Source organism: Agelaius tricolor, unplaced genomic scaffold (assembly GCF_023055355.1).
Source record: "Agelaius tricolor isolate 1412-34295 unplaced genomic scaffold, bAgeTri1.0.p SCAF_4, whole genome shotgun sequence".
In the NCBI taxonomy this organism is placed as follows: Eukaryota; Metazoa; Chordata; class Aves; order Passeriformes; family Icteridae; genus Agelaius; species Agelaius tricolor.
The window spans coordinates 2,430,001-2,455,073 of NW_027269264.1; the positions used below are offsets into that span (position 1 = coordinate 2,430,001).

Below are 25,073 nucleotides of genomic sequence, written 5' to 3' on the forward strand. Positions count from 1 at the left end.
CTGCATTTACACAGCCCTTGGGCAAAAGTCAGAATAAAGCCTCTGACAAGGCACTTAATTGTCCTGTCTTTCTCTTGTACCTGGATAACCTTCAGCTATTACCAAAGGTGCCTGGGATTTTCTAGATACTTCCAAATCATGTGGGTAGTGCTTTCAGGACCATAGTTTTGGATATATAAGTACCTGGCTTATGGGCAGAGATGTGTATTAGGCTCCTGATTCCTCTTTTCAATGTGGTCCAGAGAAGTTGTTGCTGGATACAAACTGATAGAAAAGGTGAAGATAATAGTGTCACAGCAGTCAGCATTACTGTCTCACAGTAGGTAGGAATGGGAAGAAGAGCAGGAATATTTTTCTTCTGGAATTTGATGTACTCTATGCAGTCTCTCCCTCTACTAACCATTCTTTCCCAGCCCATCATAGTAGAATAACCACTACTATAAGGTCTGTCCATGAGATTGGTGATTTTTTGTGTGCATGTTCCTGTATGTAACCCAGATGTGTTTGATGTTGTGTTGGAAAGTTGAACAGTAGACAAAATTGTCAGAAAGGAAAAAGACTCCATAGCTCATGTGACCACACACCAAGCCACTGTGGGACTGAGCCCAAGCCTGAATGATAGACACACCAAATTTTGGCTAAGCCTGCACTGTAGATACAGGTATTGGCAATAATGACACTTATCAACTGAGATACAATTTAATTTCCACTTAGGGGCATCTGGTGGCATTTGAATGGAATTTCAACAGCCCCAGGTGCATATAGGTCCAAAGCAATTCCAAAGTCCTCAAATAATTAGATACCATCAGTGAAAACTGGATCCATGTTGCCTTCTTTTACAATGTCTGTGTACACTGTAATTGTAAGGAGCAATGTCCTAAAGCATTCAACCTCCTCATCCTCAAGGCTTCACTCTGCTACAGGGTTTCCTGGTATGATTTGCTTGGGTGGAGGTGGTAAACAGAATTGTTCTTAAGTTCACAAAGTGCACCAATAGTCTTGGGATATTTCTACAGTACTGGGGTTTCTGATTTTGTTTAGATAGCCCTCATTGTTGCTGGTCTGCTTGTTTGCTTCACAGTGCTTTCAAAATATTGACAGTGAGGACTGGTTTAATTTGCACATTTTGCCAACCTCTGTGAAAGGCTTTGGGTGGAAAAATGCTGAGGGCCTATTTTAGAGAAAAAGACATTAATTTGATACTCTCAGATAAACATTTTAAGATTTCATTCAACAAGTACATTTTTAAACTCCTTTGGAAGGGTATCAAAAATCCAAGAAAAACTATCAACCAAAGAGAATCCCTCCTGACATCTCTGAGATGTCACTGCAGGTACAACATACATATTCAGCCTAAAATGAATGCTGACCAGTTTTGCATTTCAGTAAGTAACAATGAAAAATATGTGAGCTGTTGGAGGCTGAAAGAATATTTCCTCTTAATTATTTTGCGTTGACTCCTAAATATTAGGTCTTTGAATAAGCCTGATTCTGTAGGGAAATGAAAATAGGGAGGGGGTGAGAAAAAATTAAGAGAACAGAGGTGACAAATAATTTTCCTTTTTCTCCTGCATTTTAATTTACTTAGGATCTTTGTTCCCAGACTAGCAGCCGTAGTGGAGACTTCAGTAAGATAAGAATACACAAAGACTTTACAGTGGTGAGGCTGGCTTGATAGCTTGTGATGACATGAAAAGTCAAATTCAGCTAAAGCTTTGACTACAGATAACCTCACTTAGCATTGTTATCTTAATGAAAAGAAAATAGAAAAGTCTTCCACCATACATCCAAAGTTACCTAGGACCTACAAAGAAAATGGCCTCTCACAGAAAAAGCTTTTTAACCAATCCCAAATATCCTCTCACAAAACAATTAATCTAAAATATTTTTTAGAATACTGTCACCAGTGTTCACCATTTTTAAAACCAGCTTCTGGAAATAATATGCATACAAACATACTTAGCATTTAACATCGCTGATTTAATCCATGCTGAGTGTAATTTGTCTATAACCACATATGAAAACAGCCGCCCTATTGCATTAGAAATCATGAGATTGCATTCACAGCAGAAGCACCTTCAAAATTATACCTGTTATTTTAAAATAACTTAGCTAGAATTTAAGTAAATTATCACTATCCATGCATGGCAATTCTTTCTAATATTAAAAATATTAGTTAAAAGAAGTGTGTACATCACCACAAATACAAACTTCTCTGAGGTACAAAAACACTGTCTCAGTTGGCCTTTCTGTCTTTTTTTTTTGGTTTTGTGTGTAAGTGTATACTGAAAATAATTCTTAAACAAACATTTTAAACCTAAATTGCATGATCAAGAGACAGATACTTTGTTTGTTCTATTTATGGTTCTTGCTTAATAGAATTTGTTGAGGGCCTTTTTCTAAACTTTCTTAATACCAGATCTTGTGCAACCCTTTTCCAAAGGAGGATCCAAACAGTTATGAGACATCAAGATGAGTTGCAGCTCTTTCTTTTTTCTCCAGCAGAGATAGTAGATTGATTTCTGGATAATTTTCTGCCCTTCCTCTCTCAAATGCAAGTAGTCCTGCATGAGAGACAAATCTGCCCTTTTGAACAGCTTGCAGGATCAAGATTTGTGCATCCTCTTATCTGACTAGCAAGGATGGGAAAACCTGCAGCTCCAGTTTCAGCTTCACATGAAGTTACTAGTCAGCTTAGTGAAAATACTTCAACAAGCCTTCCAGAGAGAAAATGGTGCTACTGTTTCTTGTACTTGAGGAAGAAACTAAAGAAACACCTTGCACAGTTGAAATTATGCCATTCATCATAAAGAACCAGTATATACACTTTTTTTTTTTGTTGCTCTGTCCTGCACCTTAAGGAACAGTCAGATACATCCTGGAATACTGAAATGCTTCCACTTGAGCAAAATATAACAAACAAACAAACAAACAAAAAAATCAAAAAACCCAAAACCCCAAAAAAAAACACCCAAAAAACCTAACCGAAACAAAGCAAAACAAAAAACAAATCCCAGACCTCTTGTTAGTTGTATTACATACATTAAGCTCTTTCACAAATGAAATTGTGCTGTAATCAAGTCCATTTTTGAAAAGGGTAAAAAATTAGTATACCAAAGGGGAAAAATAATGACTCTAAATGGGGCAAAACAGCAGATCTATTGGAAACATGACAAAAAGAGGATGTTAAGGAAAAAAATTAAGTGGAGTCAACAAGGTTACACATAAGTAACACCTTAACATTAAACGAAATCTATTTTCCATTTTGACCTGGAAACCCCTTCCATTAATTACTAAAATCTATTTACACAGCAACTAGATAAAATCAATCTGATTGCTCACACCATTTTTGGCTCACTTTCTGTGAGCTCTGAGCATTCAACAGACTGGCTCAAGAGAAGTCGATATTTAGATGTTCTGAGTCTCCACAATATCCTAGCCATGATTCCTGCCATGCAAATTCTTCTTCTGGATGTGCAGCATTTTGTTCCTGGCTCTGCCCCCTTGCCCCCAGCAAAGACATGTATGGAGGCTGTGCTTCCTTCCAGCCTTATATGGAGGCAAAGTGAGCTCACCAGTTTCTCTGTTGGGCTGTTATGAGGGGTTCTGACAGGCCCCACGGCTGAGCACCCTTACATTAACCAGATCAAAAGCACTGTCTGGCAAAAGTAGAAAAAAAAGTCAAACAGAGAAAAGTAGAAAGAGAACAGACATTACTCTGAGAACTGGGAGAGACACAAACCTTCTTCTACACTTATTCCCCTTCCTCCTAGGAACATCCAGGAAGCTTCCAAAAGAAGTGATATCGATACATTAGGTGGAATTGCTCCAGTGACCACATATATATACTCTGAACCTGTCAGTTCAGCCAAGACAAAGACACAAATATGGGATAGATTTCTTCTGCTTTGGAGAGCACTTCCTCTTTAGTAGGCAGAGTCTTCCACAACAGAAGATAAAATATCAGGATCAGCTGTACTATTGCTGGAAATGAGCACTGCTGGAAGACTTCTGAGACAGGTATGTGCTTAGCTTTAATATCAGTAATTGAAAACTTCAGAAATTAGCAAAGTCTGTTTAATGTAAAATCATCTTTATTAGGTGACATTTTTTTTCTTATACTTTGGACAGCTGAACACTTTCAATTTATTACTATGATCTTTCAAAACTTATGTCACAGAGTTACATTTTCTATTCAGTGATTCTGAGACTAAAAGAAGGTACATATTCCCCCCATATATAACTAGAGCCAAATTAGCTTTTAAGTGAAACTCCATCTACCTCAGCATATAGACGTCTAAGAATCATATTAATGTTCTTACAGCATGGGCTGTCTCAGTCTTGATCATATTTTCAGCTGTGGTTCTCTGGCAGCAGCTTGCCACTAATTAAAATAATCAAGGTATCATTAGAGAATAGAAAATTGTGCAAGGCTTTCAAGAAACTCAAAGAAAATCAAAGCCACATAAATTCTGATTTTAACAGCATCACTAGCTGTTTTACCTCATGGTCTGACCTTGGCTTTCAAGGGATCACCTGCTGAGTGCTGTCGATGCTAGTGAGCAGCAGCAATGCGTTTCCCTCTCTAGTCTCAGCTGACAAAAGCTGCTGGCTTCAAGTACTTACTTGAAGGGCTTTTCCCCCGTGTGTGTCCGGATGTGGTTGTTGAGCGTCGTGGCTCCGGCGAAGGCGCGCCCGCAGTAGCCGCACTTGAAGGGCCTGTCGCTGGAGTGCGTCACCACGTGGTTCCTCAGCTCCGAGGGCTGCGAGAAGGACTGCGAGCAGTGACCACACTGGTAGGGCCTGCAGTGGGAAGGGAAACAGCAACATCAGTGCTTTCTGTTGGCACGAGCAGGAAACCACTTGGGAGGGGGCTCCTGATCTTCCCAATGATTTCCAAACAGAACTGTGGGCGCACTTCTGGGTCTTTCTTGGGAAGCACAAACCCAAAACTTCACAACCTCTTTAACAAATGTGAAATTCTTGGACAGGAATTAAAAGAGAGTCTATGGGACCCAAAAACCATAAATCAGCAAACTAGCGAGCCTACACTACACATCTGTTTGACTTAGTTCTCTCAAACTCGACAGTACTCCTGAGTCAAAAACAAAAAAAAGATCCACACACGTTGGAGCTGAGGGACTCATGTAATCCTCTGTCCGCTGGTGTCTTACTTGCAAATGCATATCTGATGGTTATGTGCACATCCTGTCATTATTCTGTAGTTATTCACAATTAAACTCCTCATATTGCTTTGGATGGTTTTAGAGATCACTTATTTTAATATGAGACTTGGAAAAAATGACTACTGTAATACAATTATCTTTCTGTTTTCTTATTTCAGTTGACAATCGTTACAGTTCATTAACATTTTTTCTCCCATCTAGATTGAAAATGTCTGTTTTGGTGATCTTGAAAGGAAACCCAGAACTCAGGTTTTCAACAACACATCGTGTTAAAAATAAACACAACAAACAAACATACAAAACTGACTGATATGTTACAAATTTAGAACTATAACAAACAGACTGCAAACACAGAAAAAAAAGGATACACAACAGCAATGTGAGACTGGTCTTCTGAAATGCTAACTAAAATAAAATGCCAAGAAACCACGTCTATATATTTCTCTTCAATAAAAGTGGCTTTATATCAAGACCTTACTAGGGTTTTTTTTTCATTTCACATTTGTTTTAAGTTAGTAGCAGAGTCCTAAATGCTTATCAGACTGCTTGCTAAGAAAATTAAGATCGTTTTTCTGGAGGGATAATAATGATTTTTACCCTACACAGCATTTTAAGTCTTGGGGTCTGCGTTTCAAGAGCCAATGGCCAACACAACTTAATTGCTCGCTCCATAAAAAATGTATACGTTTAAATGGCTAGAAACCAAAACTAAAGGGAAAGAGACAATGGTGACCAGGCATGTACAATTCAATTAAGTGCAAAATAAAGTGAACTATCTCATTTGTCAAGCGAACTGCTTAATTGTGGCTACTTGCATCACTGAACACAAATACTATTATTTTACAGTGCTTCAGAGCACTGAACCCTGATTGTAGAATTTTTTAGCTTGATTAATAGCTCAGTATTCATCAATAACTCAATAGCTTACAATTTTAATTACTTGCATTTGAAAATCTAACTACTCTCTAACAAGTTTGAAAATAAGATATGAAAGCTGTGGCCCTTAAAGATACACAGAAATATGTAAAATAATATTTTAAAAAAGCAAAAACCAAGAAAGTGTTTTTCTGTTTCTCTTACTGAAAGACAAATAGTAACATGTCCAGTTTTACCTTTCTTGGAGTCCAAAGTAAATTTGCACAGAAAATATTTATCAAATTTGGTATGAAATTTCAAGAGTTGATAGGCATAATTGGTGAATGTAGTAATCAAGCACTTTTAAGCAAAATAAAGCAATAATATAATCTGTATCCAAGAAACATTGATTTTTTTAATAGTGAAGGAGACCATTAACATCTATTAGCCTCTGGTTATCTATTTTTAACAGCAACCACAAAAAATGATGCAATGCCACACAAAGCAAATTAATCTTTTTATTTTTTAAAGCAATAAATAAATCAATGTTATTAACTTAATGCAGTGAAAATTCACACTGTAACTTGTCTGCAAAGAGTCAAAATTTCAAACCAGATATAGGTGAACATTGTGATGCCAAACAATATGGTTTCATTGGCTCAAAATAAATGTCTTCTTTACAAAATACTCAGAATATATTTCATTGGCTTACACTCAAGCAAATCATCCCTGCAAAAGATCACCAACTGTTAGATCACTTTGACTCCATTTTTCTGATTGATCCACATCTTGAGAGAAAAACTGTTAAAGAAGGTACCCTTCTCTTTGCAGAGGATGAATTTATGCAGTTTATATCCAAGTAATTCTAATTAATGCTAAAATGCCTAATTTTTTTAAAGCTTAGATAAATGGCATACATTAGGCAAAATTAATTTTAAAAAGAGAGCCTAAAAATGCATTAAAATACTGTAACATCTTAAAAATGCTCTAATTTGCACAATTGCAGATTTAAATATTCCAACTTCTGACAACTTTTGGACACTACTATTTTTCAAAGAGAAAAAAAATAATTACATTCAATAAGTACAGAAGTTATCACTCTGTTCTCTGGTAACAATTTTCCTGTGCTCGGAATTTTTTTTTTCTGAGAAGAAAATAAAATCAATATGTTATTTTTCAAAAAAATGAAAGTGGTGCTGAAGGACTGAGCACAAGCTGTGCTCGGTTCAGTGAGTACATTGACATGGGCAGAGCATGCCTGCCTTTGATGTAGCAGTTATGTCTTCTGCCATCACTTTTGTCTGCACTGGGACAATGAATTCAGACGGTGACCTCGCTATAACAGAGTTTTGCAGACAAGGAGGAGCAGCAACAAAGGGACAGAAATGTTGGTCTTCATAGGCTGTGCTTTCAAAAATCCACTGCTGGACTGAATGCACTCCCAGCTCAGAAAAACTCATTTCCTTGGAATAACCAATACTCGTATTGTACTTTCTTGAGCTTCACAGTATCCATGTGAATCAAAATCTGACAAGATCATAATTTTAAGTTACAGTTAAGAGCAGCTAAACTGGTTACAGCCATGTGCAGATGAGAATGATGTTTCAACAATCATCAAAAGTAGTTCTAATGTTTTTAATTGAACACCTAGTTACATAGGAGCTTTTCGCTCCACATCTTTCTTTTTTGAGCTTAAAGAAGGGAAATCTATGTACCCAGAAGAAAATTTTCCTGTTGGAAAAATTTTACACTGTTGTTATTAATCCCATGCATCATCGATAAACTATCTAGGTTTACTGATATTCAGAATCCACCAGCTTTTTCTAGAAACCTTAATCCTACAGTCTCTGACTCTATGATGGCCCATATAGGAATACAGGCCATCCAAACTGAAAATCTGAGAGCAATTCTAATGTAATAGTTTTCAGGTTTTGTGGTAATTTATAATTTGAGCTTTTCCAAGTTGTGCAAGACACATTTTCCAAAATGAAAACACTATGGAATAAATTTTGCTCTCTAAGCTAGACAATCTCTTGAATGATTTTGCTCTTAAAATTTCCTAACTTTTGCAGCTGATATTTTTCTGGGTGAAACTATATCATATATGGGATCAGTAAAAAAGTCAGGCTTCCCTATAAGCCTTACTGAACCCCACCAAAATTCATGCTTTGGGCAAGGAATGTAGAGCCCCTAATATGTACAAAGCAGGTTAAAAGAATAGAAAAATCCATATGCTTTCATCTGAAATAGCTACTGAGAGACAGCTGTACATTTAGGTTAATTCTTTCTAGATTTTTGTTTAGCAAACCTGACATAGCTTTATTTGTCTTTTACTATTCCTCTGCCAAAAGAATATATTTTCCAAATTCTAACTCCTAAGTATATCTAAGTGTTATAAATTTATTTTCTACATCATAAACTATTAACTCTTTGAATTATTAGAACCTTGGAAAATCCAATCATTATTTTCCACTGCATTTTCAAACTATTTCCTTTATGATTAACAGGTTTTTAGTGTGGCCTTGTCAGAAGTGAATTTGCTTTTTTCAAGGGGCATATGGAATTCTGGTGTAATCTTAGAAGAGAAATTTCTTGTAAGGGCAAGTTCCTGAATACTTGTAACTTTGTCATTGAAACTCAGCCCAGTGAGACAAAATAGCACAGCACTGTATTCTTTTCCCTCAGAAAGAGCTGGAAAAGCACCAGCTGAAAGGAGAGACTGGCCTGTGATTGAAAGTGTTTTTCTCCCTGTTGATGACTAAGAAGTAAAAAGCCAGCATGATCATAGAGTTCTAGAATGGTCTGTGTTGAAAGGGGCCTTAAGGATCATCTTGTTTCCAACCCCTTGCTATGGGCAAGGACATGGTGAAATATGGGTCCCCTCAAGCAAGGTCTCATAAGCTCTTGGAGATCTATTTCACACCCAAGATGGCTCAGCTACCTTAGAAGGCATAAAATCAGCAGGATGGCTTCTGTGGTAGTGTTGGAAACAAAAAGGTTTTAATAAAAGGCAAAATAACAAAACTCTTTGCAGGGAAAAACCGAACCAGGTGCAAAAGGTCCTTGCTGCCGGTAAAACACCTCACAAAAGCAGTTAGTTTCTTTGTTCTCTTATTTTTCTAGTAAACTGTGGCTCCTGTCCAATTAGCTATCCTTAAGTTTGAGGTGAAGACCCCCGGGTCCTATGAGATGTCCTTTCACCTAATTGAGGAGAGAAACTTCTGGGCTTATTTCCTTTTTAAGGGAACAAAGGATATTTTTGTCACTCCATCAAGAGGGGGCACATTCCTATAGGACATCTTCCACTCAAGACCCCATCCTATTTGGCCTCGATCATTCCCAAGACAGGGCATCGACAGCTTCTCTGGGAAAATTTCAAGTCTGTCTCATTACCCTCACACTAAGGAATTTCTTTCTTACATCCCACCAAAATTTACCATCTTTCAGTTTAAAGCCATTATCCCTTGTTCTATCACTAAATGCCATCACAAAAAGTATCTCTCCAGATTTCTTGTGGGCCCCTATGTGTACTGAAAAGCTCATATAAGGTGTCCCTGTGCCCTTCTTTTCTCTACCCTGAACAGCCCAAACTCTCTCAACCTGTCTTCATGCCTCTGATCATCTTTGGGATCATCCTCTGGACTCTCTGTAGGAATGTTGGAATCCCCAGAGCTGGATGCAGTGCTCCAGGTGGGGTTTCACAAGAGTTGAATAGAGGGGGAGAATCACTTCCAGCCCATACTGCTTTTGACACAGCCCAGGACATGTTTGCCTTTCTTGTGTGTTGCAAGTGCACACCTGGCTCATGTCCATCTTCTCATCCCCCGACATCTCTGAGTCCTCCTCAGGAATGTTCTCAGTCCATTCTCCACCCAGTCTGTATTTGTGCTTGGGATTGCCCTGAACCACTTTCACTTGCTCTTGTTGTATTTCATGATGTTCACCCAGTCCCACCTTTCCAACCTGCCAAGGTCACTCTGGGTGGCATCTCTTCCATCCAGCATGTCACCTGCCCTGCAAAGCCTGGTATCACCAGGAAACTCGCTGAGGGTGGCCTTGATTCCGCTGCCCCTGTCACCAAAAAACACTGCTGCGCTAAATAGCATCAGCCCAAATAGCAGCCTCTAAGGAATATCTCTAGTTTCCATTTGGAGACTGAGCCATTTACAACTCTTTTGAGTGCAACTTTCCTGCCAATTCCTTATCCATTGAGAGATCTGACCATCAAATAAATCCATGTCTCTTCACTTCAGAGACAAGGCTGCTGGGTGCAAACACTTTGCACAGGTCCAGGTAGATGACCTCAGTCTCTATTCCGTATTCACCAACTCTGTAAACACTGCTGTAGAAGGTTACCAAATTTGTCAGGCATGACAAATTTGCCCTTAGAGAAATTGCCTTGGCTGTCATCAGTCACCCCATTATTTTCCATGTTCCTTAACCTAGTTGCAACAACCTAGTTGCCAGGGGGATTTGCTTCATGCTTTTGCCAAGTACCAAGGTGAGACTGACTGCCCTGTAATTCTCCAGGTCTTTCTTTTTAGCAGTGGAGGTTATGTTACTTCTTTTTTGAATCAGCAGAACTTCACCAGACTGCCATGACCTCTCAAATATGACAGACAGTGGCTTAGCCACCTCATCCACCATTTCTCTCAGGGCATGCACATGCTTTTCACCAGGCCCCAGGGGCTTGCACATCTTCGAGTTCTTTAGATGGTCTTCAATCTGATCTTCTACAGCTGGCAGCTCTTCATTCTCCCAGTCCCTGCTTTTGCCTTCTGTGACATGGGTGGTGTGACTGGAACATTTGCCAGTTAAGTTACTGACTAGCTCAGCCTTTGCTGTGTCCTAGGTCACCAGGCCTCCTGCTTCCTTTTAGAGAGGTCCCACATTTTCCCTAGTCTTCCTTTTATCACTAATGTAACAATAGAAGCTTTTGTTGTCCTAGATGTCCCTGCCCACATTTAATCCTATCAGGGCTTTAGCCTTCCCAAAGGGATTTCTGGCTGCTCAGACAACCTGTCTGTATATCTCCCAGGCCACCTGTCTGTGCTTGCATTCTCTGGAGCCTTCCTTTCTGTCTTTGAATTAATCCAGGAGTTCCCCATTCATCCATGCAGGCATCCTGGTGGTTTTTCCTGACTTCCTCTTTGCTCCTGAGCTTCCAAAAGGTGATTGATCTCACAGTCTCAAAGAGTGGGACACAGGGCTCCCTTAAATCCAGGACAGCATTTCTCATTGTTATAGGGTGGAGGATGCCATGCCACAGCCTCTGCAAGAAACCCCACAAGCAGTGCAGTTTGAGGTGGGGCCAGCATCAGCTTTCAGGATCTGGCCTTTATACAATGCACAGCTTTTTAAGAGCCCAGCTGCAGTCAGAGGAGTTAGATCACAGTTGTTCTCAAAGGAAGGTATTTTTGAGGAATGCCTTCTTCTAGCAAGTCAAATTAAGGCTGGAGAGCAAAGTGACACCTCAGGATACTGCTAACTTGCACACAGCAACATCCCAAGCATCAGCAGAGCCATGGGGGTTACTTTCACTGCCTCTGGACTCCACATCCCCTGCCAGGTTGGTGCTCCCCTCAAGCAGCACAGCTGCTGTCCTGAGCACCTCAAGCACCATGCAGCAGCAGGGATGGCAGAGCTGGACCTGCTGGGAGTTCTGCAATCATCTGTTACAAATGCTTGGGAAGAAACCAGCCAAAGCAGAAAGCCAGCATTGGAGCATATGCAAGCTTCTGAAGCTGTCAGGGAGAGTTTCTGCTCTGTAGACCTGTTATTGTTACTAGCTCTGAGTACTGGGCACTTGCAAACCTTTATGAGAAGATTATGCAAGAACCAGCATTAAATTCAGCATGAAGTTTACTTTAACAGAGCAATACTCAATACACAGAAACAGACAACTCTTGCTCAAAACACTTCTTTTTAGAAGTCTGTTTTGGAGAGGTTCAAATCAATTAGTGGACTTGGGGAGACCATCAAGGTCAAAGACACAGGACCTATAAAGAAAATATAAACACAAAATGGACTAAGCCATGATATTAGAGAAAAACATCTATTAGGCTGATAACTTCAACTTCCTGTTAAGAAAAACAAAACAAAACAAAACATGCTTACTATTTAATATTGACGTGATATTGCAAAACATGAGTATAATATCTTTTGAGTAAAGAAGAATTGTGAGTGCCAGATCACATCCATAATCTATCATCCATGAACACATTTATGGAGTGTGCTTTCCCTCAGATTCTCAGCTTGAATCCCTGGCAATCAATGAGAATATATATCACACAGATGTACAGGTTGTACATGAAAATATGCCACACAGAAGTCTTGAGAACTGAAGCTTTCTGCCTTCCCTGAGCACCAATGAACTGTGAATCTGGTGATCAGAGTGATGTGGAAGAGTGCTGTCATTAAAAAAGACTGTGTCATTATCAGAAAAGTGGTTGCTGTTAAAAAAACCAAATAAAAATTGTTCATTGTAATAAGGAGTTTTGGTAACCCCGTTTTTGAGCCTTCCAAACAGGATTGTTGGGAATTTCTGCAGAAGAAGGGAGGAAATAATAATAATAATAATAATAATAATAATAATAATAATAATAATAATAAAGCCTAAAAACTTAGAAAAGAAAACAAACAAACAAACAAACAAACAAAAAAAACAAAAAAAAAACCCCATCCCAACATAATAAACAAAAAACTAAAAAAAAAAAAAAAACAACCAAAAAAAACCCTATGAAAAATATTTCCAACTCTTGCTTCCAGAAATATCTTCTCAAACTGTTTCTGTCTGGTCAAGGCTTAAGCAAGTCTTAAAGGCTCAGAAGGTCCCTGAGTTCAAGATTTTACAAATTTAAATTTCCACCTCTCACACACACTTCAACCCCATTAATTTCAAAGAGAAGCCCTGACAAATATAACAAACTTAAAATTTTTTGGTGGAAAGAGAGAAGTGTATAAGTTAATCAGTAAAAAATTAAAAGTTCTTTTAAATTCAATTCTTAATCTTTAAATAAAACAAAAAGCACAGCAGAAGATTTTAATAATTTCTGCTATTTGTGATTCATAATGTTTTAAAATTATTTTTATTTATTAAGTGATATGCCTGATAAATAGGATCATTTATTTCTTACTACTTCATGGAATTACGTATATTATGGCCTATTTATTTCTGCTCTCATTTAGATTTTTTCTTAATCTCAGTTGTTGTATTATCTTTGTTTGGATTTCTCAAGCTTCAAGTAGTCTGCTTTTCTTGTATTTCAGACCATGAATCAGACTCCTGTACAGATTCAAAGGTTTTTTCCCTGCACGGCACTGTTGCAAAACAAATACTAAGCCAGAACAGACAGACTAAAGTCTATTTCCTAGAGATGATAGGCCCTGCTGTTTCAGTCACATCAAAGATGCAGTGGCTGGTGTGCTTACAAATTGCTGACAATAAATGAGGAGTTGTTTATCAGCTGGAGCAGTGCTGCAGATGTCATTGAGAAAATAAAAACCAGAGAGCTGCATCCAGTACTTCGGGCTGGCAAGCAGGTATTCTTTCACAAATCATACCTTACTTTCGTGTCTCCTGGAAATTTTGTACAACATTACAAAAATTTTTCATCTAGAAAAATGCAAAAAGTTTAAGAAACCAAAGGCCACTTTTTTCTAGACACTGCATCACTAAGTAACTGGCACCCACTAAAAGACAAAAAGTTTCCTGTGGTGTAAGCTCAGACTGTGAAGGTTTCTAAGCAAGGATATGATAACCGAGATCCTAGGGCAGTTATTTATGGTAATTTCAAGCATGGAATGAATTGCAACGACCTTAATCATAGCAGGATGATTTCCTACTATGCCCTAGGGTATTCTGAGCTGACAATGCTCCAGACTTTCCTGAGGAAGCTGCTGGCTGGGTAGGCACAGGAGGGACTGAGAGGTAATACACGGTGAATCAGCACCCTATTAATGAGAATGATCACTTTTAAGACTGAAGACCAGAAATCCAGTCCGTGTTTCAGACAATATTTGACACAAGCTGCTTAGGAGGAAATAAATAAAAAAGGAATTAAATTAATTTAAAAAAAATTAATCTCTCACCTCCACGATGAAAGATCTAATGGTAAGACAGATTTATCCTCATTTTCTTTCTCTGACAAAATAAATATTTAGCTGTCACTTAGAGTGGAGAATAGCGCCATTAAGAGAGACCCTTCTTGCATTAACTATTATCTGCAACTTGCTTCTTCACAAAGGAAGTCACTGGTTCAAACAAAGGATGAAATCTAGGTGTGAATGGGTGAATCACTGAAAAAGTATGTGGAGGACCTAACAACATGCCTTTTCCAGTGTCTAGACTCTTCCAGGATGCACCATTTTATGCTTTACAGTATGCTTAGGATGCTTTAATACCAGAAACACGAAAGTCCATGGAATGTAGGAGAGCAGACCTTTCAGGACCCATATTCTACATTGTGACACCTAAATTACCAGTTTTGTCCTACAGCTTCCCTAGCAAGGCATTTGCTTCTGCTGAGGCAAGCATGAAATCCAGAAAAGTGTTGAAAGGGCTTGTTCACATTAGCAATATTATCAATTCTTAATTTTTATTAATACTAGCTTAGAATCTACTTAGTCCCTAACATGCTTGAAATTTCTTCTGGAAAAATGGACTTATTCTCTCCATACCCATAGAATCATACAAGCATATGTGTACATGTAGATAGTACACAAAGTACACGAGGAGACATAGACATGCATACAAACACATACACAGACTCAGTCTTAGCTGCTTTTTTGGTAGTGGTATTTTTAACTCTAATTCACAGTTAAATGCTGCTTTTTGAAACACCTTTCAGGGATTTAGCTGTTAGGCTCAAATCTGCACAGCTGAAGAAGAGACAAAATACGGGCAGCCTTTTTTATTGAATTAATTTGATTTTTGTCTTTTGTCCTGCCAGCTATCAAAATTGTCAAATAAACCAGCTTTGATTCATAAATAATGGTTCCATTATATTTACTGTGCCACCGGTCAGAGTACCTGAAATTTTAATTCACTTGTTCAGCTAAATTTCATCCTCAGTTCACAGCCATAAAATTCTGTATTGACAAACTTTCAAACCAACTTTGACTCTGAGGTATCTAGTCAACATTTTTCTTCTGTGTGGATATTAGTTTATTGAATAAGTGGCATCTGTTTTCCTCCACATCACTGGTGGAGTAGGTATTTCCTTTTGACAGCTTTGTACGATTTATGGGTTTGCATGCTATGAAGAAAAATAGTACTAAGCAAAAAATTCCAATTCATTACCTCTTAGTACTTAATTAAGTTCATACGCATTGCACACTAGAGGTGAACCCTGAAATGACTGTGGCAGCCACTGAGCAGCAAGTTAGATTATCTTTGGAAGACAAAGAGACTTTTAATTATCTTGACCTCATTTTTTCCATCTATGATATTCATAAATTTTCATTCTATTTTGTTGCCTCCATCAGATGTACCAAACCATTCTAAAAACAAGATTATATCCTTAGCTATTTCCTTTTATCTGCACATTTAGGCACTGAATGTTTTTACAAATAGTGAAGGCAAGCAATAGTTTTTATCAGCTTACTTCACGCAGCTGCAGATGAATTATGCCATACAGGCTCCCCATAATAATGGTTTGGTTTTGAAAATGATAACAGCTTGATAAAAGAAGAAAGCAGTGGATCTGGCTATCAGTAGATACAGAAATAAAGAGAGCCTGGGCTTTACCTGTCGGGGTTCTGCGTACACACATGCATCTGTAAGAGGATCCGCTGGGTGAAAGTCTTAAAGCATTGCCCACATTTCCAAAGATGCCAGTCACTGAACTCAGAATTTAGTTGGCTTGTTGAAGTTGGGCTTGCAAGAACTCGTTGGTTTTTGACACTGATCTGGTTAAATCCTGACTCGATGGACCCAGACTTATCCAGGAGAGAAAAATTTCTGCTACACGGAGTCTGTGGAAATACTATGGATCGCTGTGGAGTGGCAGGGGATAGTTTGCTACTTTTATTAAATGGCTGTAGGGTGTCTTGTCTGGACATGGCCTCCATTACAGTCGAAGGGACATTCACTGGGAGAAAACAAGAAAAGTAAATAAGATCCTTTTTATGCCTTTTTAAAACTAAAACAGTTTTGGGACACCAAAAAAATCAACATCCATTTTCTTGACACTACAATGAAACAGTTTTATTTTAACAAAGTACAAAAAAAAAAGGAAAAAAAAAAGAAAAGAAGGGCTTGAATGAGACAGTGATCCAAATGGATGGTGCTGATTTTGTGACACTGAAATGAAAATTCACGCAAGGGAGTGTCTGAGACTGAAAGGACCCAGAGAAGCCTGACTGTGATATACTTCTATTACACAATGGGATTGTCATCTGAAAGAAAAAGCTGCACCACTTGTGATACCCTGACTCTGCATGCTACAATCAGCATGTCTGACTGCTATATCACAGACAAGTGTGAATTTTGAGAGCATGGAGAAAAAAGTCCCTGCTGGGACCCTCCTTGAGATACAAGAGGGCTTAAATATGTACTGCAGCAATAGTTCCCTCATCCTGCAAAAGGGTGGCCTCTGAGGATATTACACCATTAGATCTCACAGATGGTCACACTGCCAATGCAGTAAGAAGCCAGGGACTTCATCATGTATCTTATGCCTGAGGTTAATAGCAGGTAGGTCACCATGAAACACTGCAAAGTACAGGCAGAGAGATCTTCGTGCATCAGTTTCCCACCTACAAAACAGGTATAAAAATGTTTTAAAGTCCCATGAAAATTGTTTCTAGTCTTATGATCGTCAATTAACTATGGCTTATGAGGCACTCAGATATTTCAGCGACAAATGCAATATGTTTTTCACAAAGAAGTGATTTAGTGCTGAATTTGAATGTTTTGTGATAAGAAAGGCAGGAGGTGAAGCAAGTAGAAGAAATTGAACAGCTGCCTCACACCTTGAGAGCCATATAGATCATACAGTGAATGAGGCAAGGGTCCTGTGGAAAAATAGTCAGCTGACAAAAGCTTGCACCACAATGAAAAATAAATATAATTTAGGCCACTGGACTGAGTAACTTCTAATGCTTTCTAATTTTGGTAGACTCAGGCCCATGCGCTATTTTTTTCATGGAATTTTTTAATATGTTATTAAATATGTTGTATACATATAAGTTTCTGGACACAAATTTGGTTACAAACTGTTTATATATACAAATAGGTACATAGCATGTATTAAACTGATGATTAGAAACTACGACTGTGTTTTGGTAAATCAATTTTTCTAAGAGCAAACATGAGCAAATCATGATTTCTAAGAGCAAACATGAGAATTTCAGTTGTAAGCCGGAATCAGCCAATATTATTTAATGTAAAAGAAATACAAACAAACAAACAAATCCCCAAAACAACCACAACTTAATATTTGGTAATATTTTAAATCATGCCAGTTGCTTTAGAGTTCTGTTTTAATATCTATGATCAATCATAACAATTCCAATATTATATTACTAGAAGATATTTAATTTATGTCAGTTGAGGTCCATCCTAACCTATTCTTTTTTGTAGTATCTGAGAACCTCATTTCTAAGTAGGTTTGCATCCGTGGATCTGTCTATCTCAAGTTTCCAGACACAGAATACATCTTCTATGTCTCTTCAGTACCAGGAGCAATTTGTTTACTATCATTTTGCCTCAATATACTCAGAAGATCACCTTTTTCTTTTCTTTTATTTTCTTTAAATTGTGGTCATAAAAGTCCACAGAAGCAGTGAGATCAGGCTACTGAAGATCTAAGGAATATAGGCAGAACTTGTGCTGCTGACAATACCCTTGTGCAGAAGATAAGCAGAAGGTACATTCTGGGAGTTTAGGTGGGACTGAAGTCCTATACCAGTCTGCAGATGGCTCCATGGTCAGAGATTAATTTCATCTACTCATGTCAGTGTCTCTATGGATGAAACTCTGGTTTGTCTCACAGAGAAATAACAAGAGACAATATTTATAGATATTATCCATAATGATTTTAAAAAAAAAATTTTGTAGTCTTGAGTTTCTGAAAGAAAAAATAATATTTCTATATTGTACACTCCAGAGCATGGCTTTCATCAGCAAATAGTTCTGCCAGAAACTAAATTTCTTTTAAACTTTTCTCAAACTCAGCAGACTCAACAGAAAACTCAAGATGAGAAAGGATGTTTATTTTCAACAGTTTAGTCCCTGCTATCTTGCTGTTTAATTGCTGCATGATTTGGTATTTAAGTTGCTACAAAACACTAGTTCTTCCTAGCAGTTCATGCTGTTTAAGTGTCCAAGTACAGGACCAAAAACATACACCTTATACATCATTTACTGAGTGTGGGCAGTCACAGAGTTACTTTAGACCAAAGTCAACGGGTCCATTCTTGTTTTCTCCCACTTTATAGATATATATAGTTGCCAAAATGGATGCAAGCTCTAACCAAGTCTCACACACAAGCAGTAGAACTGAAGGATGTGCCTGGATCACTCATTTTTATTACAGACATAGGTATCCAGCACTAGTTTTTGTCTGTGTTAAAAGTAACTATTCATGCTTAGTTTCATGAGGATCCCTAGCAAACAAGAAATAAAATGTTGAGAACAGGTAAAAGAATAGATGAAAATGGGGATGGTCAGGATGGAATAGAGATTTATTGTCATTTCAGTGTGCTTACATTCAGCTGATATTTTTAAAAGTAGGGTTTTATGTTTAACCACAAGAATCTAACCTCTTTAATCTGCCAGTCAAAGCTTTTCTCAATATGCTCAGAGGTAATAGAAAAAAAGAATCACCAATAGAGGCCCTGTGGGCTTGCAATGAATTACTGTTTTGGCAATACAGTGTTTTGTGATAGGTCTAGTAACAACTGAGAGAACCAAACAAACTTGTTTGCAATACATTAATTAATCACTGATACAGAACAGTGATTCTAACCATACCACAATTTTGCAGTATAAGTATATCACCTCACCTTAAATATACTGCAAATTTCATTAAACATCATAGAATCAGAGAATCATAGGATGGTTAAAGATCATCTAGTTCCAGCTCCCCTGCCATGGGCAGGGACACCACCAGAACAGATTGCTCAAAGCTCCATCCAGATAGTGTTGAAGTTCCAGGGACAGAGCCCCCTCTAAAATGCTCTATGATGTATCTGATTAGGCATGAAAGAGGAATTATGGCTTACACAGGTAGAAATGCAAGAAAGAACTTACAATTTTCATCTTGTGCAATGCACTGGAGAGGGATTCCAAAGAAAGATGTGTAGCTGTCATTGTACCACACTAACAGCTCAGTGCCCCTGGGGATATCTATACAAGCCCGGTAGAATATATTTGACCTAATCAAGAAAAAAGAAAACATGGCATAATTTAGGAATAGAGCATTCTCATCTTATAGTACATGGTATTACAGTAGAAATTCATTGTTTTGGAAGCATTTCTGCAGACAACTAAATGAATAACCTACTGGTTGTGTTAAAACCAAATCTGTCATTAGAGAAGGACTTTGTTCCTGTAGCACAGGCTAACAGCATTACAGACAAGTTTATTAGCATATAGCATATATTAAACACTAAGGTTTCAGAAGGACCAAGATACCATTAAAATACAGGTATTTTCTTGCAAAGTGTGTTTCAGGGGGATTTTAGAATGGTACTTTCTGCTTACATGGTATAATCATCTGAGTGGTGTACACAGATCAGCAAGTACAGCCATTTAAACAGCTTTGCATTTGTCACCTGCAAAAGTTAACATATTTTAGGGTAGACAACATTTCTTTTGTGAAGAGAAATTAAATGAATAAATACATTTAGCAAGACCTTTGAGATAGTGTGTGGAGTGACCTTTCATGGCAGTAATACACCTTTTATAGAGAGACCTTGGGTTGTCGAGTAAAACAGACTTTGACTTACGGGAAATAAAAAACTGGGATTAATTGGATCATGCAGTGCTAAAATCTTCCACTACATGGAATGTGAGGGCAGTGCCAATGATTTAGTATGTGTAAATCAGTGTTACCTTAAGTGTGTGTCTCATTGTTCCTGTGAGAGAACACTGGGTATTTCTAGACCACTGAAGTGGGAACATGGAGGGGAAAAGGGAAAAATCCTTATGTCTTCAGCATAAAAAACAAGAGCCTTTTCCTGATCTTGCACTGATGCAAATAGCTTCAGAGTGATATTTCTGCAGTTAAGACATTTACATGGCAGCAAAAACTGTGCTAGATTAGAATCAGACACAGGATAAAAGACAAATGTTATCAGTTTGCAGTGGCTTTTCCCTTATGCTTCACATGGAACAGTAAAACACACTCCTCTGAGATGGATAGAAATTCAATATATACAAGAAGAACAGTCCACTCTTGCTGAAGGATTACATACCAAAGTGATACAGTCAAAGTACCAAGAAATGAACATTTTTTATAACCGCTTATGTAAGGCAGAAAAAACATCTACAGACCAAAAAAAAAGTTAGGCCTCAACCAGATTTCTGAGTGAAGAATTGCTACAAACATTATTCTGAAGTTCAAGATAAAAGTGTTTAGGGTTGGTAGGCCTTAAATTTAGACTTTCTATAAAGAATTGGCTGTAGCAATGCAATTTGTTCCTTGTATAACACTGCAGACATAAGGAGAATCTTCTACCACATTTTTCATGGCAGTGAGATATGCACTTGTCAACATATTTTGTCACCGCAAAGTGGCTCTTGGCAACAGGATCATAAAGATCAATAAAAAAGTGCAGATTCTCAATATTTTACTAGCAGCTGCAAAAATTTCATTTATCTTGTTATTTTCCTCGCTTACTGCCACCCTGTCTCAGGAGGGCACTGCTAGCTAAGCAGAACGGTTTTCTTAGCCTTCTATGAATATCTGACAAAAACTCTCCTCTTTGTGTCTCCCCTTCATCTTCCCTCCTCCTCTTTTTCCTCCTCTTCTTCTCTGTCTCTCTTTCTTGACAGAGCTTTGCATTTAGTTAATTCTTTCCACTGTTACATAAAAATGAAAATCGGAGCCACACTATAAATTACCGGCATCTCTTAACTTGAGAAAAATTGAGTCTACTTTGTACTTCACCCTTGTAACATTTCATCTCTCAGTTTGGCTTCCCTTAACATAAACACAGCAGCCCAGCAAATGAATGTGCTAAAACCAAATGACACACTTTGCCGCTGAAAGAGCAGGACTGTTTTTGAGCAATGGGTGGTCTGTGGGGCTTGGAGTAGGCAGGGAAAAAAAAGTGTAAGTGTACACCGTCCCTTACAAGTGTGCAGAGCTTCCAAAACTCGCAGCAATCTCTGCATGCTGAAGTACATCAAAGGGATTTTTCCCTTTTCGGATAATATTTCCTTTGCTGACATGTATTTAGTATTGTGGTTGGATGACTCATAAAGATAGCTTCATGGCGTCCCAACACAGTTGAAGCAGAACACATGCCAACAAACATTATTGTCAGCCTCAAAATAAAAACAAAACGTTCAGCTAAGGGTCAATCAATCAAGAGCACTTTGAAGAAAATTCCATTTAGATATTACAAATCATAACAGAATGAATTTAAACCAGCTGACTTTCTGTGAGGAGGACGTCCATGTACAATAAAAATTAGGCTGGTTTTCAGTGTCCAACTTTTCTATTTTCTTACACTTGGATGCAGTCACTGGTGATGGATGCCAGTTTTTTAAATTGTGTTTTTGTAGTTCATTTTATAAAGATCTGAAGTAATCGAAAACAGATCAACAGAGGGAACTCTAAGTAAAAACTCCATCATGAAAGGAGAGTTGTAAAATCCACTTAATATTGACAGATGTGTAATGACTTTCTCATGTTCACTTTTCATTTAGTTTTGTCATCTATATATATGTGTGTACGCATATTTTTTTCTTATTTTTATATATGTATGTGCACGCACACATCAGCACATAGAGAAATAGTCCACAAGATACCTACAAAAATACTCTTTCATCACAACAATCTTTATTCATTACCAAGTGTGTTTCTTTAAAATCCTATGGTATTTTAGCTATAGATAGCAGATACCTAAGTATATAATAAAAGATTCCTAATGTATAAATAGGATTGTTATTTTTTTAACTGCAGCATTGTTTAGTCAACTGGCCAGAGAATAAAAAAGCTGAAAATGCAATTGAACAATTTTACCATTGTTAAATTGGATCCCTATGGGATAATCAAACTTTATATATTTCATTTTAGCTTGCTTTTGTATGTTTTATTTTTAATTTTAAAGGTAGTTTAAATAAGTTTAAGATTTTTCCTAAATAAAAGAAACTCTGCTCTCTAAAGCAACCAGCAAAAATCATTGCTCACTGCAACTGGCAAGCCTGGGGCATTCTTTGATGTGCTTCCTACCACATTTAATAAGGCCAAGCAGTTGCTTCTGATTCTAAGGCAAAAGGTTTGTTTATAGCTGAGGTCATGTATTTATGTAATGTGTTGTCTGGGTTTTCTGCATATCTTTGCAAGTACAAAGCAAAATGTACCATAATTTCTTTACATTTTTCTTTGCATTTTGACTTTCTCTAGCCAGCAGCATAAGAGGCACAAGCTCTAGCAGTCTTGGCCAGCAGGTGCACTCAACAAAAGAGCTCGAGGTGTATGCACAGCTCGTGGCTGACTCTCAGGATGCCTCTGGGTGCCACTTTTCCCCCTCCCCTATCACATGCATCCCTCTTAAGGGTGGAGAACTGCTTGTGTTGGCTTGCCTCTGATGAGGCTGTTTGAAACAGTGCAGAGAGCTCTGTGTGGCGGGGTGGTCACACAAGTGACACAGGGCTGCCCTCGCTCCCTGGAGCTTCACCCCATGTGTGCTGCCCCACGTCAGCACATCCTCCAAAGCTAGGGTACTGTCTTTTCAATCAAAGGCAGCAGTACTCCTGATGATCACAGCCTGATAAAACACTCTCATTTTGTGTCACTGAGTGAATCAAGAATCACTTTACCTGTACTGAACCACGGTTAAGTTCTGCTCCCCACAGTGCCGGGCACATCGGATGTACCTCATCCAGCTCGACTTACTGGGTTCTCCACCATCGATAAAGTGCTGCAGTGTCCCATCTTGGTCATATATCTGGGGGAGATGGCACAAGGTCAAGTAGTTAGAACAAGTCATCAGCAATCATTTTCACTGCTTTGCTGGTGTCTCTCTTTCCAGGACTTTATTGCCATGAAGTTTGTCATCCGTGTACTGATACTTTTAGAAATATACATGAAAAAGCAGAAAAATATTTTAGGGGTTGCAAGTTTATCTTGTTTCTCTTATCAAGCCAATCTTTTCATATTAAAAATATTTGTGGTGTCTCAAAGATGTGACCATGTTTCCCAAAGAATATTTAACTGATTCTGACAAGCTGGCCTTAAATAATGAACTGCCAGATAAACAAGAAAATCTGGATGTAAAATGTGCAATAAAATGGCTGGGACATCTGAGCAAGGGGCAGTAGCAATCCCTAAACAAGGACCCCTTCCTTCACATCTCAGTTGCAGCAAGAGTATTTACTTCAGCAGCCTTACATGATATGTTAGGGAGTTGTAGGATTCATAATATCAAAACAAATGAGACTAGAAGGAAAAATGGAGTTTATGATGCCTTTTGGATCTCCCTTGAGACACATAATTTTTTTGAAGTACCGAATGAGAAACCAGTCCTGAGGGAATCGTTGTTTTCCTAAACATGACATCCCTACTAAGGACATGAGAGCCAGTTATGTTGATTTAAAAAAAAAAAGGTAATATGTTCGTATTCAAAAGTGGATGCTCCCTCTGAAGCCAAGAATAGAGTTGCTCTGGAGATTCTGAAATGAAAAGATAAATGTATCATGCATACCTACCCCCTGACTGCTTAAAAATGTTATCTAGATAGGTCTAATCCTACTAAAAGTGTGTGATCTCACAAGATTTTTACTTGTTTCACAATTCCTTTGGCAAACCTCACAAATACATCTGAACAATTAGGTACCTATCTGAAGTAAATCTCATTTTCATGCCTTTTCCTCCTCTATGAACACCATTTGCTTTAACATCCTTCCCCCAAAAATGTGATTCCCTTTGAAATTGTCTGAGCCTAAATTGATATCTTCTTGAAAGTATTAATTCTGTAAACTAAAGAGGGAGCACATTTATTACATTGAATTGAACATTTCTAGTATATACAGATTAACAATCTTGAATATCTATTTCAATATCAGAAGAATAATCTCAGAAATTGTGTGACTATATTTGATACTTTAAAAGAGAGTTTCCTATAGTTCACACAAAAATATACGTAGGAATCAAAACCTAGTTTTTTTCCTCCACCAAAGGAGAGTGTCAAATTCAGGAACCAGCCTTGCTTTTGTTTTTGGCCAAGAGGGACTGTGACTAATCAGGAGGAATATGTCCATTGCAAGAGCAGGAGAGACACAGGAATCAAGTATCTATGGCAATTCTTATCCTTTTTTCCTGAGTGTCTGTGACAAGGATCAGGTGAAACCTGGCCAGATACTCCTGTGCTGGATAAGCAAGATGCTACCCCAACATGCACTGAGTGGAATAAAGTCAGAGAATCAGGAGTCCTCAGAACTAAACAAATACTTTAATCCCAGTGATTAAGTTGATTTTTGTATAAATGCTAACATGCTGGTTATCAGCAAGGACCTATTCTTAAGCAAATATCTTAATGTATGCTGAATATGTGAGCAAAATATGCTAAACTATAAAAATCTGTGAAGAAATTGGAAAAGTTCTACAGGACATCAGCATATAAAAAGGAAGAGAAGGAAAAATTAATGACTAACAGTACTTGGCTGAAACCATTTTGGCAATATCTATGCAAACATTCTCATCAGTGTTTATTACCTATCCATTTACATGCTGCTTATTCACATAACAATATATATCTTAACACGATGCAAAAACAATTCCCATAAATAAAGAGCTAATAATTTCCTAATTCCCAGATTATATGAAACAGGAAAGATAAAAAGGTCTGCCATAATCA

The 25,073-nt window shown here is 37.9% G+C and overlaps 1 protein-coding gene across 1 annotated transcript in view; it reads right to left on the minus strand.

Moving 5' to 3' along the window:
• The window catches only part of PRDM6 (PR/SET domain 6), a 79,996-nt gene that overhangs the window by 6,530 nt on the left and 48,393 nt on the right, over positions 1–25,073 (minus strand). Inside the window, exons 4-7 of the mRNA XM_071424363.1 lie at positions 23,038–23,165; positions 19,297–19,421; positions 15,790–16,132; positions 4,627–4,803 (exon numbers count right to left, since the gene is read on the minus strand). Of these exons, the coding sequence (XP_071280464.1) occupies positions 4,627–4,803; positions 15,790–16,132; positions 19,297–19,421; positions 23,038–23,165 (773 nt within the window). The remainder of the gene's footprint in view (positions 1–4,626; positions 4,804–15,789; positions 16,133–19,296; positions 19,422–23,037; positions 23,166–25,073) is intronic.